Here is a 15,665-nt window from a genome sequence, read left to right as displayed (position 1 = left end):
TATGACTTTTTTAATAAAACAAGGATTCGAACAGCATGGTGGCACACATCTATAATCCCAGCATCTTGGAAGCCTGAGGCAGGAGGATGGCAAGTTTAAAGCCAGCCTCAAAAACTTAGTAAGGCCCTAAGCAACTCAGCGAGACCCTGTCTCTAAAAAATATAAAAAAGTGATGGGGATGTGAGTCAGTGGGTAAGCCCCTATGGGCTTAATCCCTGATCTCAAAAACAAAACAAAACAAAAATTCACTTAAAAAAAATTACACAATGCTAAGAAATACAATAAAATGATTCTAATCTGAATTAATTTTGTGTAAAGGTGGTGGCTAAGCAATATTAATGAAAACAAAGAAAAAGTGGACATTCTAAATCATTACTAGACTTGCATTCCAGGTTCCCTTCCCAGTGGTGGTGATACATTTACAATGACTCATCCATACTCTCTTTCCTGATGCCTAAGGCCACACAAAATTATCTGGATGGTTATATATTAAGATGTAACAGGTGAAATCTGGCCTGTGATAGAATCAAATTAAAATAAATAATAAACTATACCTGCAATAACAAATTACTGGAAAGTATGACAGCTCAATTTTATTTTTTATATTATTATTTTTTTTTTGTGGTGCTGGGGATTGAACCCATAGCTTGTGCATGTGAGGCAAGCACTCTACCAACTGAGCCAAATCCCCAGCCCCATGACAGGTCAAAAAAAATTTTTTTAAAAAATATCTTTTTAGTTGTAAATGGACACAATACCTTTATTTGTTTATTTGTATGTGGTGCCGGGGATCCAACCCAGTATGCTAGGCAAGTGCTCTCAATTTTTTTTTTTAAATTTTTAATATTTATTTAGTTTGTTTGTTTTTGGCAGACACAACATCTTTGTTTGTATGTGGTGCTGAGGATCGAACCCGGGCCGCACGCATGCCAAGCGAGCGTGCTACCACTTGAGCCACATCCCCAGCCCCCTCCACAGGTCAATTTTAATGTAAAAGCTTCACACATAATTATGATACAGGGTCAATGGTTGCTTTTTTGGTACCAAGGATTGAATTGAGGGTCACTTAACCACTGAGCCACACCCACCCCCTTTTTTCTTTTGTATTTTATTTAGAGACAGGGTCTCATTGAGTTGCTTATCACCTAGCTAAGTTGCTGAGGCTGGCTTTGAACTGGCGATCCTCCTGCCTCAGCCTCCTGAGCTGCTGGGATTACAGGCGTGTGCTGCCGCACCCAGCAATGTTTTTTGTCTGTAAGATTTTTTCCTCATACTGCCCAGGTAAACACAAACTGTCTCTGCCAAGAAATCTGAAACAATATGTACCAAATAAAAAAGGAAGAAGTGACTTCATTTTAATAAGTTACTTTTAAATTTAAAACTAGTTTAAATTTGTCAGGCATGGTGGTGCATGCCTGTAATTCTAGTTACTTGGGAGGCTGCTCTGTGAGGTCCTAAGCAAGCTAGCGAGATCCTGTCTCAAAAAATAAAAAGGGCTGGGGATGTGGCTCTGTGGGTAAGCACCCCTGGGTTCAATCCCAGTACCCTCCACCGAAGAAAAGAAAAATTTGCTTGAATTTGTTCAGCAACAGCTTTGCTTTTGGCCTGACTAAATAAAAATAATTTAATGGAATTTTATTTAGAGCTTCTAATTTTCCCACTGGGATTTTGTGCTGTGACTTTATTTTATTTGACAGTGAGTTGGAGATGTCTTTACTGTCCTTCAGGTCTCCTTAAATCTTTTGTAGAAAGAAGAAAAGTACAGTCAAAGATAGAAAATTATTTTATTTTTATGGTGCTGGGGATGAAACCCAGGGCCTTACACATGCCAGGCAAGTACTCTACCACCGAGTTATATACTCTCACACTAAAATAAAAAATAAAAACGAATGGTGATGCAGCTCTGTGGTAAATTCCCTTGGGTTCAATTCCTACTGCTCCAAACCCCCCAAATAAAACAAATTTAGAACTTTCTAGAAGATGATGGAGGACAAAGACTATGTGCCTGATGAAATTCAGAGAATAAATATCATCCTACAAGTACTATTTTTATATAAAAATAAGTAACTTAAAAAGACAATAAACCTTACTATATTTCTCTAGTCTCAGGAAGAAGAACCTCTCTAATTTTCAGAAAGTATAGAAAGGCCCTCAATACTTAGAATTGTGAATGGAATAAAGAGAAAGGCAATTTCTAGAGATCCTCTTATTTTTAAGAAGTATAAATTTTGACTAGAATTGTCAATCAGTTAATTTAAAAATTATCCAAGGGGCTGGGATTGCAGTGGTAAAGTGTTTGCCTAGCATGTGTGAGGCACTGGGTTTGATTCTTATAAATAAATAAATAAAGGCCCATCAACAACTTAAAAAAATCCAATGAGAAAATTCTCTTAAAAAGCAAAGTACAATTAAAGGTATTAATAAAACCCTTCAAAGAGCCAGGTGTGGTGGTGCATGCCTATAATCTCAGTGGCTCCAGAGGCTGAGACAGGAGGATTGCAAGTTCAAAGGCAGCCTCAGCAACAGTGAGGCACTAAGCAATTCACTGAGACCCTGTGTCTAAAAAAAATGCAAAATAGGGCTGAGGAGTGGCTTGGTGGTTGAGTGACCCAAGTTCAATCCCCAGTACCCCACTGCCCCCAACAAAGAAGACCTTTCAAAGATATCACTGAGGTCTCTTCCTCCTTTGGTATTCTCAAATCACAAACAATACTTGAGTACTGTGTGTGGCAGGCAAACATACTTCTTAGTTCTCATACTATCCCTCAGGAAGAGTTTGCTTAGCAGAAGAGCTTCCATATCCTGTACTGCCTATGGCAGGCAGGCATGTCATTCTAAGCTTCAAGATCTCACACTTCCCCAACCTTAACACATCCAGACAGCACTCCAAGGGTGTGTGTAGGGGGGGTAAGATATGAGGTGATACAAACATTTAGTTATTCTGATTCTGATATAAACTGTCCTTCTCCTACCTCCTACTAACCTCTCTCAGTTTGAGATCTAAAAAGCATCCACCAACTGCCGTATGGAGATAATGTCAATGTAAGCTAGTCTAGTCTCATACCACTGTGGACAAATGTAGAGACAACAGCCTGGTAATTTATAAATTCTATTACTATTTATTGAAACAGAAGTAAAATTCCAAGGCAATGAAGTAAATGTGCAGTTTAATGCAGTCTATATATATATATATTTTTTTTGGCAGGGTACTAGGGATTGAACTCAGGGGTACTCTACCACTGAGCCACATCTCTAGCTTTTTATTTTTTATTCTGAGTCAGAGTCTTGCTAAATTGCCAGGGTTGGCCTTGAATTTGCAATCCTCCTGCCTCAGCCTTCCAATTTGCTAGGATTATAGACATGTGCCATCAGGAAGTTCTTTCCACACTCTATTATCAACCCTTCACTAATTATTGGGTATACACAAAATATTAATCACATTATCAGATGGAATGGCCTCACCCTAGCAGCTAGATCTCTATTCCAACAGATATTGTCTTCTTACAAGCTTCAACTCCTGAATGTTGCCAAACTTACCAAGAATCAGTGTTAACAAATGACTTTTAAAAACTAAATTTCTCCCCAACTATTAAAAAACAGTAGACTATCTTTACAAATTCAATGAGGATTGAAGAGGAAATCAGGCTGGGCAAGGTGGTTCATGCCTGTAATTCCATCTACTTGGGAGACTGAGGTAGGAGGATCACATGATCAAGGACATCCTCAGCAATTTAGTGAGACCCTGTCTCAAAATTTAAAAATAAAAAAGGCTGGGAATGTAGCTCAGTGGTAGAGTGCCCCTAGGTTCCACCCCTACTACCAGGGGAAATAAATAAATAAATAAATTTATTTTTTTTAAAAAAGAAATGAGGTCTTACATGTTCCAAAGTTGTTTTTTTTTTTTTTTTTTTTGCTTTCTATGTAACAAGTTTCGGGGAAGAGAAAAGGGGGTTTGAAATGGCACCCAGTAGCACTCACCCCCTTATTGGCAGCAATGCAGCACTCAGCCAGCCGTAGCCAAAGGCGGGGATTTGCATGATAAACCTGAACAGCTTCAATCAGACACTCAAAGGCAGCAAGAGGCCTTCCAATGTGAAGAAGCTGAATTCCACAGTTATACAGCAACTCATACCTCTTGTTGGTTAGTAACGTACACATGGGTCTTCCTGAAAATTTTTTGCCTAGTTATAAAAATTTGATGAGAATAAATCATTAAAGTAACAGTTACATTGAAAAATATTTACTCCACTATATATTTAAATACTACTATATTTAATACCAATAACCATACTTTGAAATTGCAAGAGCTCTCACCAATGGGAATCTCCATCCCCAAACCCATAAATATTCTCTAGAATCATCTCAGTTGTCTAAGGGGCAGGGCCAGAGTATCTCCACTCATGTACCAGCTTCTCAGGTAATAATGCTCCAGGGAGACAAAGGTAAGACACAGGAATCACTCTCACTCTTTTGAAGCTTATGGTACCTTTCCACATTTTCAGAGCTTATAAGATTCTACTCTTTTTAGATTTTCTGCTTTGTTAATTTTTTTATTATGTGCTATCACTTATTCAACGAATCTTAGTAGTAAAATAAGAGCAGGCTGGGTATGGTGGTACCTGCTGTAATTCCTGTAATTTGGGAGGCTGAGGCAGGGAGGATTTCAAGTTCAAGGCCAGCCTCAGTAATTTAGTGAGACTCTGTCTCAAAAAATAAAAAGGACTGGGGATGTGGCTCAATGGTAAAGTGCCCCTGCATTCAATCCCCAGTACTGTGTGTGTGTATGTGTGTGTGTGTGTGGGGGGGTGAATAGGATCATTTGTCGTTTAAAATACATTTTCTAGGGCTGGGGCTGTGGCTCAGTGGCAGAGTGCCTGCCTAGCATGTGTGAGGCACTGAGTTCAATCCTTAGCACCACATAAAAATAAACAAATAAAATAAAAGCATGCTGTCCATCTATAACCATGAAAAAAAAAATACATTTTCCATCAATTAAATAGGTTTTTATTATTATTTTAAGCAGTTGTCAATGGCTTGATTTTAAGCATTTCACATCAAGGATCCATGTAATATGAATGTTATAGAATAAATGTCAGGAATTTGCTTAAAGTTGTCAGATATTTCTAATGGTATCACATGTGAAACTCCACAAAGAACCTGTAAATAAAGCTAGTTTGGAACAGTCAAGAAAACTAATTTTAGTGGGGTGTAGTGTGGCACACCTGTAATCCCAGGAGATGGAAACAGGAGGATCCTAAATTTGAGTGCAGCCTAGGCAATTTAGATCCTATGTCAAAAATAAGATTAAAAAAAAAAAAAGGTCTGAGGATGTAGCTCAGAGGTTGAGGGCTTGCCTAGCATGCCTGAGGTAACAGGTATCAATCCCCTGTACTGTAAAAAACAAACAGAAAAAAATTAATTTTGAGTAAATAGATATGGTTCATATTACCATGCCACATTACAGATTTTATAGTCCATGAAAAACTGCATGTAGCTTAGTTTTTTTTTTCTCTTTCTTTTTGTGGTACTAGGGATAGAACCCAGGGACAGTCTACTGTTGCTGAGCTACATCCTCAGTGCCTCTGCCCCATGCTACTTTTTTATTTTTAGAGAGGTCTCACTAAGTTGCCAAGGCTGATCCTCTTGGCTCAGCCTCCTCAGTAGCTGGGATTATGGGCCTATGTCACTGTGCCCAGCTTGAAACAATTCTTTTAATCATTCAAAATTACTTCAGACATCAAGGATCCATATAATATACTTAATATTCATATTACATGGAACCTTGATGTGAAATGCTTTGTTATTCAAAGTAGCAGTATTTACGAAAAATCCCCAGCTTGTTGGGCAGAATCAGTGTTACTTGTATGTAGGTCCACATAGCATATATTTTGACCAGATGCTGGTCAAAAATCAGTAAATATGAAATGTCCCCCAGTGCTGGGCTTACCTGGATCAGTGCTACCTGCACTGAGTTGTGCACAGACATTGTCATTTTCCTGAAGAGCCTTCTTAAAGTAGAAAATTCCCAAATTGTGCTTGCTCATGGCAAAATGGATGCAACCAAGATTATTCCAGAACATGCATCTCAAGCATTCACCTAAGAAACATACAAATAAATCTGTCTACAGAAAATATTTTACTCTTGATGTCTCTCATGAAAGAAGCAGGCTCATGGAGTATAAGTTAATTTTGCAATTTCATATTTAAAACTCAGAAAATATCTGAAAAAAATTTAAATTCTATTTTTCTTTTCTTTTTTTTTTTAAAGAAAGAGTGAGAGAGAGAGAGAGAGAGAGAATTTTTTAATATTTATTTTTCAGTTTTTGGTGGACACAACATCTTTTGTTTGTATGTGGTGCTGAGGATTGAACCCGGGCCGCACGCATGCCAGGCGAGCGCACTACTGCTTGAGCCACATCCCCAGCCCTATTTTTCTTTTCTTAGTACCAGGGATTGAACCCAGAGTTGCTTTACCACTGAGCTACATCCTGGCTCATTTTAATTTTTATTTTGAGACAGGTTCTCCCTAAGTTGCTTAGGGCCTGAATAAAATGCTGAGGCTGATCTTGAACCTACAATCTTCCTGCTTCAGCCTTTCAGGTTGCTTAGGATTACAGGCATGTAGTACTGTGCCCAGCTTCTACTGTTATTTTAATTTAAACCTCTTCAAATAAACATGAGCGTGGATGGACCATCTTCTCACATGTTTGGTGGTCATTCACATTTCTTCACCTGTACTATCTTGTCTTGTCTTTTATCTGGTTTAAAAATTTAGTTACAGGGCTGGGATTGTGGCTCAGTGATAGAGTGCTTGCCTAGCATGTGTGAGGCCTTGGGTTCGATCCTCAGCACTGCATAAAAATAAATAAATAAAATAAAGGTATTGTGTTCAACTACAACTAAAAAAAAAAAAATTAGTTACAGACATTTTTCCTATTGCTTACCAGCTGACTTGCATGTTATAGACACATTCTGTCACATCTGTTTCAAATATTTTTGCCCACTTCTATTTGTCATGTTTTGTGACTTGGTTCAATATATATATGTTTGGTTTTGATAATAAAAATGTTTAACATTTGTACGTGGTCAAAATCTTAACAATCTTTTCTAAACTCTATATTTCTTAATTAAGCATTCCCTATCACAAAATTAAACTACTCATCAGGGTTTTCTTTTTTTATAACTATACAATTATTTTATTTTTTAAATCTAATTAATTTTATTTATATGATAGTGGAATGCATTACAATTCTTATTACACATATAGAACACATTTTTTCATATATCTGGTTGTATACAAAGTATATTCACACTCATCAGAGTTTTCTTTTGCTGTTTTTTTATTTTGTTTTTATATTTTAATTCTTCATCTCAACATATTTTACTTTGGTGTAATGAAAGTAATCCAAGTTTTAGTTTTCTTTTTCTAAATGGCTCCCCAAACATTCTAAGATAATTTGCTGAATAGTCCATACCTTTTTTTTTTTAATATTTATTTTTCAGTTTTCAGTGGACACAACATCTTTATTTTATGTGGTCTGAGGATGGAACGCAGCGCCCCGCGCCTGCCAGGCGAGTGCGTTACTGCTTGAGCCATATCCCCAGCCCCAGTCCATACCTTTAATCATATATCTGACTAGAATGAAAAAATTCATAATTAGGACATTTATTAGTTAACAGTAAAAACTAAAGGCTGGTATAGTTTTAAATTAAGAAATAACAATGTTTTAAAAGAGAAAAGGAAGCCAGGTGTAGTGGTGCATGCCTTAACCCCAGCGGCTCAGTTTGGGAGGCTGAGACAGGAAGATCTCATGCTCAAGGCCAACTTCAGTAATTTAGAAAGGCCCCAAACAATTAGCGAGACCTTGTCTCAAAATAAAACACAAGCCAGGTGTGGTGGCACACACTTGTAATTCCAGTGGTTTGGGAAGCTGAGGCAGGAGAATCAAGAGTTCAAAGCCAACCTCAGCAAAAGCGAGGCACTAAGCAAATCAGTAAGATCCTGTCTCTAAATAAAATACAAAATAGGGCTGGGGATGTGGCTTAATAGTTGAGTGCCCCTGAAAAGGGTAGGGTGGTGCGGCTGGAAATTTAGCTCATGGTAGAATATGCTCTTATTAGCAGGCTTGAGGTCTGATTCTCAGCATTGAAAAAAAAGGAAAGAAAAACGAAGCTTAGAAAAAGTAGGAGAGCTGGAGTTGTGGCTCAGCGGTAGAGCGCTCGCTAGCATGTGGGAGGCACTGAGTTTGCTCTTCAGCACCACATGAAAATAAATAAAATAAACGTATTAAAAAAGAAAGGAAAAGTAGGAGATTGCTTCTGGGTAAGTGGCATTGTATACAATTTAAGAAAAATCTTGTTTTCCAAATATTCTCTAACATGCTTTATCAACAGCAAAAAATGTTTGTATATAGGAAGCAAATTAAAGATTTCAAAATATCAATACGGGGGCTGGGGTTGTGGCTCAGTGGTAAAGAGCTTGCCTAGCATGTGTGAGTCTGGATTCTCAGCATCACATCTAAATAAATGAATAAAATGAAGGTCCATCAATATCTAAAAAAAAATCAATACACAAAATACATGTATAACTATACAAAAATCTATCCCATTAAATCACCATAACTGTTGACTAGTTAACTATACACCTAATCCTGATTCCATTTATGTATGTATGTATGTATGTAAGTATGTATTTACTGTATGGAGGACTGAAACCAGGGCTGCTCCACTACTGAGCTACATTCCCAGCCCTTTTTATTTATTTTGAGACAGAGTTTTGCTGAACTGCCCAGGTTGTCTTTGAACTTGTGATCCTCCTGCCTCGGCATCCTGAGTCGCTAGAATCACAGGTGTGCATAACCAGGCCTGGCCCTAAGTCTTTTAAAATTTTAAGACAGGTCTTATTAAATTATCCAAGCTGGCCTCAAACTTATGATCCTACTGCCTTGGTCTCCCCGGAAGTGAGAATCATTGGTGTGTGCCACGATGCCTGGCTTCCATATGTTATTTCTAAGCCAGTATTAAAAAACAAAATGAAAGAGCAAGTGAAGTTAAAAAAAAGTAAAGAAGTAATGAGTCTTCTTCTGAAATACAAGCAAGCCATAAACTAAAACTCCTGCAGCAGAAATAGTAAAAAATTTTCATTTTAAAAATTAGCAAAAAGGGCTGGGATGTGGCTCAAGCAGTAACGTGCTTGCCTGGCATGCACGGGGTGCTGGGTTCGATCCTCAGCACCACATAAAAATAAAATAAAGATGTTGTGTCCACTGAAAACTAAAAATAAATATTTAAAATTCTCTCTCTCAAAAAAAAAAAAAAAAAATTAGCAAAAAGGCTGAGGTGCAGTGGCGAGGCCTGTAATCCCAGCAGCTTGGGAGGCTGAGACAGGAGAAGTTCAAAGCCAGCCTCAGCAACTGCAAGGCGCTAAGCAACTCAATGAAACCCTGTCTCTAAATATAATACAAAATAGGGCTGGGGATGTGGCTCAGTGGTTGAGTGCCCTTGAGTTTAATCCCTGGTACCAAAGAAAAAAAAAAAAAAAAGAACATTCCAAGGGAAACAAAAAGCAACAGGGGGTATAAGAGTCAGGAAAAAATACTAAAATTTTACAATTTTATTTTACCTGTTTTCATGAATCCTGGATGCTCAGCAATATTTGAACTATTTAACAGTTTCACAGCTTTCCGATAATTGCCCCGTAAGTACTCAAAATTGCTTTTAAGAAATAGAGAGGGTGCAGACTGTAAAGCAAATACAAAAGTTATTCAAAATTTGTTTTCAGATACGTAATGCAAAACCATAGTTAAATTATAAAGGTATGTGCTCAAGAGTATATATAAATTGGTTACGACATGGTCACAAAAAAGTATTTTTTTCTTTTCCCAGTACTGGGGATTAAACACAGGGCATGCTGTGCAAGTGCTCTACACTGAGCTACATCCAGAGCCCCATAAAACTGTATATAGTCTCTTAAATTTTTCACTGCTCTCTCAATCTAAGAAATTGAAACCTGTCAGAAAGAAAGCACTTTGTAAATAGGATAACTAAATGTCTACTTAAAAATGTAAAAAGGATGATTAAGGGTCTACCTTAACAAATTAATACAACATATATGCATTAGAATTCAGTCTATATGGTTGGGGGTGTATATATATATATATATATATATATATATATATAAAAAACTCAACGGTAGAGTGACTTGCTCGCTTGAGGCCCTCGGTTCAATCCCCAGCATTGGAAGAACAAAAGAGAAAAAGGAATTCAGTATATAGCTAGGCATAGTGGTACATACCTGTACTTCCACCTACTGAGGCAGAAGGATTGCAAGTTCAAGGACAGCCTGAGTAATTCAGTGAGACTTTGTCTCAAAATGAAAAATAAAAAGGGAAGACTGGGGATGTGGCTCAGGGGTAGTGTGTTTGCCTGGCATGCATGAGGCCCTGGAATCTCCAGCACAGCAAAATAAATAATTAAAAGGTTTGGGTATGTAGCTTAATGATGGAGTACCTATGGATTCAATACCCAGTGTCACCAAAGGGGGAGGGGAGGAGAATACAGTCTGAAAAGTATCAATTGACTGTTTTCGTCTACTATGCTAATAATTGGAAACCAATTAAAGTTTTTGTTTTAATATTTTTAGAGACTGAGTCTTACTATTTTGCCTAGGCTGACCTTGAACCTGTAGGCTCAAGTAACCCTTCTCAAGCATCATCTCCACTGGCTTAACCAGAAGCCAAAGACAGAACAAACTAGATCTTCCATTTTAATGATTAGTAAAGCGTTTAGTGAGTTTCCTCATTTCTTAGGATATAAATATGCCTTTCAAATACTTTTCCAAATGAAAAAAAAAAAAAAAAAAAGTTATTCTCCACATGGAAGAATTTTCCGACGGAAGGCTTTGTTTGCAAACAATATAATTCTGCTGTTCCAAAGATCATATTTTGGATTGCATATCATCTTTCACTTTTAAGATTTCTCATGGTGGCAGGTCCCCTAAATAGTACTTCTTTGGAGCCTAAAAGCATGCAAAGATTTGAACACTATAGTAACACCCATCTATGAAGGCATCTGTAATCCTTATTATTATTATTTATTCACTTTAGCTTGGAAACAGGCTTTCCTGGGCTGGGGCTGTAGCTCAGTGGTAGAGTACTTGCCTTGCATGTGCAAGGCGTCGGGTATGAACCTCAGCACCACATAAAAATAAATAAATAAAATAATGATATTGTGTCCATCTACAACTAAAAAAAAAATATATTAAAAAAGAGATAAAAAAATAGGCTTTCCTTCTAAAATCCTACTTCTTCCTCTGATCTGTTTCCTGAACACCCAAGAGTTCTGTTCACTAAGGAAACAAGTCTTTTCTTTTTTATTCTGCCATTTGATGTTTTTATTTTCAAATCTCAGGTTTATGTACAGAAAGTATGAGCACTAATAAATAAAAAAACAGACCTAAAATGGCCTGGCTGCTATGGTCAGCAGGTCATATGTGGCAATGGCCCTCTTGGCATTATGTGGGCTGGTGCCCTTTGGTGACCCTCTGCTATCAGCCCCAGCCTGGCATTATGAGGCACATCCACCATTAGGCACCTTAGCAGCATGTGACTCCTTCCTCATCCACCTGGTTTTGTTAACTGCTCTGGAAGAGTTTGGGGCAGAGCCCCTGGTCCTGTCCCAGAGGTACAGAATTTCCAGGGGTGAAAACGGTTTTCAAAGCTTATTTTAGGTGGCAGCACTTCTTCCTAACATTTTCCCTGATTCAGGTATAACTACTGTACTGCATTCCAATTATTTATTTTCATTGTCTCTCTACTATGACTATAGCTTCCTTTATGACAGGGTTATGCCTTTCATCAAAAATAAAGATTAAATACAAAGAAAGTTTGATAATGGCTGGCTAGCTAGCTATTTAGGATTTCCCTTCTTAACCTTCAATTGTTCTATAACGCTTGTCCTCACAATTTATAATTTATGGATATATTGAGTATATCCCAGGGGCCTGCCATCAAGCAGGATTCTGCCTGAGATTTCAAACTCTATCTTGTCTGGCTTTTACAGTTCTAAATTTACAGTTTTCCTAAAAATGTTAAGATTGGTTACAGTTCTGTTTCTTTCCTACATCACCTTAAAAATTGTTTTTTAGTAGAGTAATATGGTGAGGAGAATAGAGGAAAGGAGTAACTAAAGCTCAAATATTCTAACATAAGTCAAAAATCTAAGGTATCATCAAGCCAAAACTCATTTGGAAGGGACAGGTTTTCATTATAACTTGACTGTTAAATCTTTAATAAAGGTTTTGAGTATAAAACTAAAAATTCTAGCTGGGTACAGTGGTACACACCTGTAATCCAGTGGCTTGGGAGGCTGAGGTAGGAGGATCGTAAGTTCAAAGCTAGCCTTAGTAATTTAGCAAGGCTCTAAGCAACTTAGCAAGACCCTGTCTCAAAATAAAATATGCAAAGGGCTGGGGAGGCTGGGTGCAGTGGCACACACCTGTAATCCCAGCAGCTCAGGAGGTTGAGGTGCAAAAGTAACTTACTGAAACTAAATAAAGAACAATAAACAGGGCTGGGGATGTGGCTCATTGATCAAGTGACCCCAAGTTCAATCCCCAGTATCCACCCTCCAAAAAAGGGCTGGGATGTGGCTCAGTGGTTAAGTGCCACTGGGTTCGATATGTGATACCACAAACAAAACATTGAGCAACAACAACAACAAAGAAAAAAATAAACAAAAAACACAAATGCCTAATATTAGCAAAATGTTTAAGTAAATTGTGATAAACCATTCACTGAATACTAGGCAGCTATTTTATTTTTTTAAACATTTATTTTTTAGTTGTAGTTGGACTCAACACCTTTATTTTATGTGGTGCTGAGGATCAAACCAGGGCCTCGCATGTGCTAGGCGAGTGATCTATTACTGAGTCACAACCCCAGCCCTAGGCAGCTATTTTAAATGGAGGTTTTGAAAGCTACACACAAAGGGAAAATACTTGTTACAATTTATTTTTAGTAGAACTGGGGATTAAACCAGGAGCCTTGCACATGCAAGACAAGTTTTCTACTACGGTTATACACCCTCCTGCCACCCAAGTTCGTTCGTTCTTCATTTATTTTGTGGTACTGGGGACTTAACTATTACCTGTCACGGAACTACATCTCCACCCCTTTTTACTTTTTGAGACAGAGTCTCATTAAGTTTCTGAGCTGGCCTTGAATTTGCAATCCTCCTATCTCACTCAGCCTCCAGAGTTGCTGGGATAACAGGTATGCACCATCATGCCTGTCTCAAACTGTTATAATTTTTTGGAGGGGTGACGGTGGGGGTGGGGGGAGTACTGGGGATTGAACTCAGGGACACCAACTGAGCCACATCCCCAGCCCTATTTTGTCTTTTATTTAGAGACAGGGTCTCATTGAGTTGCTGAGGCTGGCTTTGAACTTGTAATCCTCCTGTCTCGGCCTCCTGAGCCACTGGGATTACAGGTGTGTGCCACTGCACCCAGTAAATTGTTATAATTTTAAGTGAAAATATATTAAACTATGCATACCCTATAATTGTTACCTCCCAACTCTATAATATCAAGGTTCATATCTGATAGTCTATTTAATAGACCAAGATAAATTACTGATTTGGTGCAAGTTTGAATTTGGTTCTTACGCACGCTAAGCATGTCCTTTACCACTGAGCTATACATCCAACACAAAATAAATTATTTAAAACTGATAATTATGCAGTCTAAATAAGAATGCCAAAAACTGAAAAAAGTCCAAAAGAAACTTACATTTCCAGCTGTGTTCATGACTGATTTGATTTCCCTTTTGCATGCCTTCAAGGACTTCATTTGGATATAAGCTCTTACTTTGTACTGTCAAAGGAAAATGATACTATTGAAGAACTATGAATAATTTACATGTGCTAAAGTTTTACTTTCTAGTTAAGGAAATTAAAATTAATTTTATTAAAATTAAAATAAATATTTATTTATTTATTCATTTATTTACAATATAGTTATACCAGTTACTTGCAATGACTAGTTTAAATTTTTCTTAAGTAGTCTATTTTAATCAAACTGTTGGAATATACTCCAAAACACTAAAAATATGATAAAAAAAAAAATTTATACTTGAGTTCCAAGCAAAAATTTTACAAGTTTAAAAACTATTTTTTTTTTTAGTTGTAGATGGACACAATATCTGTATTTTATTTATTTATTTATATGTGGTGCTGAGGACTGAACCCAGTACCTCGAGCATGTGAGGCAAGTGCTCTACCACTGAGCTACAGCCCGGGCCCCCCAAAATCTTATGAATTCTTATCTGCAATTAATTAACAGTGACTTTTAAAATTCCACAAATTAATTTTATCATCCAGTATATTTCCAGATCATATATCTCAAATTTTTTGTAGAATAATACTATCATCTAGAGCAAAATGTATTTGGAAGTATAAATGTACTTCTAAACTAACTTTTCAAAGCCAAATAAATATATGAGCATTGAGTTATACACTGCTTTAGTGGTTTTTCACACTGTTTCATTATTTATAAAAAGAAAATAAAGAAGATGTATCCTTTAAAATTTACCTGATGTATCTTTGATTTTGCGGCTTCTATCAGAGCTCCACTTTCAGCTTTATGATTAGATCCATCTTTGTTGGTATTATTACCAGTCTGCAGGACGATGAAACAAAGTTAATCAAAATTAAATATTTTTGGTCATAACTAACTAAATTCCAAGTGAGTTAACATAAACATCTAGAAAGTATTTTAAAAATGAAGCCAAGTACGGTGGCTTAAGGGCTGTAATCCCGATTCAGGAGGCTGAAGCAGGAAGATCACGAGTTTGAGAACAGCCTCAGCAACTTATTGAAATCCTGTCTCAAAATAAAAAATAAAAAGGCTGGGGGTGTAACTCAGTGGAAAATACCCAGGATCCCCCACCCACCTACTCCCCTTCCCCAAAAAAGGCAAAACCCCAGGTCCCACTCCCAAAAGATTCAAGTTCAATAGTCTGAAATGCACCAAAAAACTACTTAGGAGAAGCTCACAGTTGAGCATAATAATGAACTCTTTTTAAAAAGCTTGGGTAGTATCAGTGATGCATGCCTATAATCCCAGAAACCAAGGAGGTTGAGGCAGAAGGATTGCAAATTTGAGATGAGTCCCAACAACTAAATGTGACAGTTTCAAAATAAAAAATAAAAAGAGCTGTGGATGTAGCTCAATGGTAAAGGGCCTAAGTACACTGAGTTAAATCCCCAAAGCATGGTTATTATCCAGGCTATTTTTCTAAAATCAAGATCATATCACTTCCTTCTTAGAAACTCTCTGCTATAGACACTGCCAACACCACCAAATCCTAACTTGCTAGAAAAGTGTTCAAAGTTCTTCAGGCTATGACCCATACTTACTGTCCATCTCTACTCTTGCTGCTTTCCATTACATTTCTCAGGGACTACTCAATTTATTATCAGAAATTTCTGTAGCACACCAGATATACTTTTTGTGCTGTTTTTCCTGCCAGAATTGTTATCTTGCTTTGCTCCTACTATTTCATCTGTCAGATCATTCAAGGTCCAAATCAAACATCTGAACACCTCTGAAACATTCCCTAATCTCCTTCCTCCCTGTTCATGAATTGATATTACTCAATCTATGT

At 37.3% G+C, this 15,665-nt stretch overlaps 1 protein-coding gene across 4 annotated transcripts in view; it reads right to left on the bottom strand.

Moving 5' to 3' along the window:
* Positions 1-15,665, bottom strand: part of Cnot10 (CCR4-NOT transcription complex subunit 10) — a 71,049-nt gene that overhangs the window by 37,213 nt on the left and 18,171 nt on the right. For all 4 annotated transcript variants that reach the window (XM_058576509.1, XM_058576508.1, XM_046437181.2 and 1 more), the window contains exons 6-10: positions 14,591-14,677; positions 13,790-13,873; positions 9,623-9,740; positions 5,948-6,097; positions 3,979-4,181 (exon numbers count right to left, since the gene is read on the bottom strand). In XM_058576509.1, the coding sequence (XP_058432492.1) occupies positions 3,979-4,181; positions 5,948-6,097; positions 9,623-9,740; positions 13,790-13,873; positions 14,591-14,677 (642 nt within the window). The remainder of the gene's footprint in view (positions 1-3,978; positions 4,182-5,947; positions 6,098-9,622; positions 9,741-13,789; positions 13,874-14,590; positions 14,678-15,665) is intronic.

Source organism: Marmota monax, unplaced genomic scaffold (assembly GCF_021218885.2).
Source record: "Marmota monax isolate L192 unplaced genomic scaffold, Marmota_monax_Labrador192_F-V1.1 WCK01_AAM20220418_F8-fsc00021, whole genome shotgun sequence".
Classification (NCBI taxonomy): Eukaryota; Metazoa; Chordata; class Mammalia; order Rodentia; family Sciuridae; genus Marmota; species Marmota monax.
The sequence above is the reverse complement of the archived record's forward strand: the minus strand, read 5'-3'. Positions and strand labels throughout refer to the sequence as shown.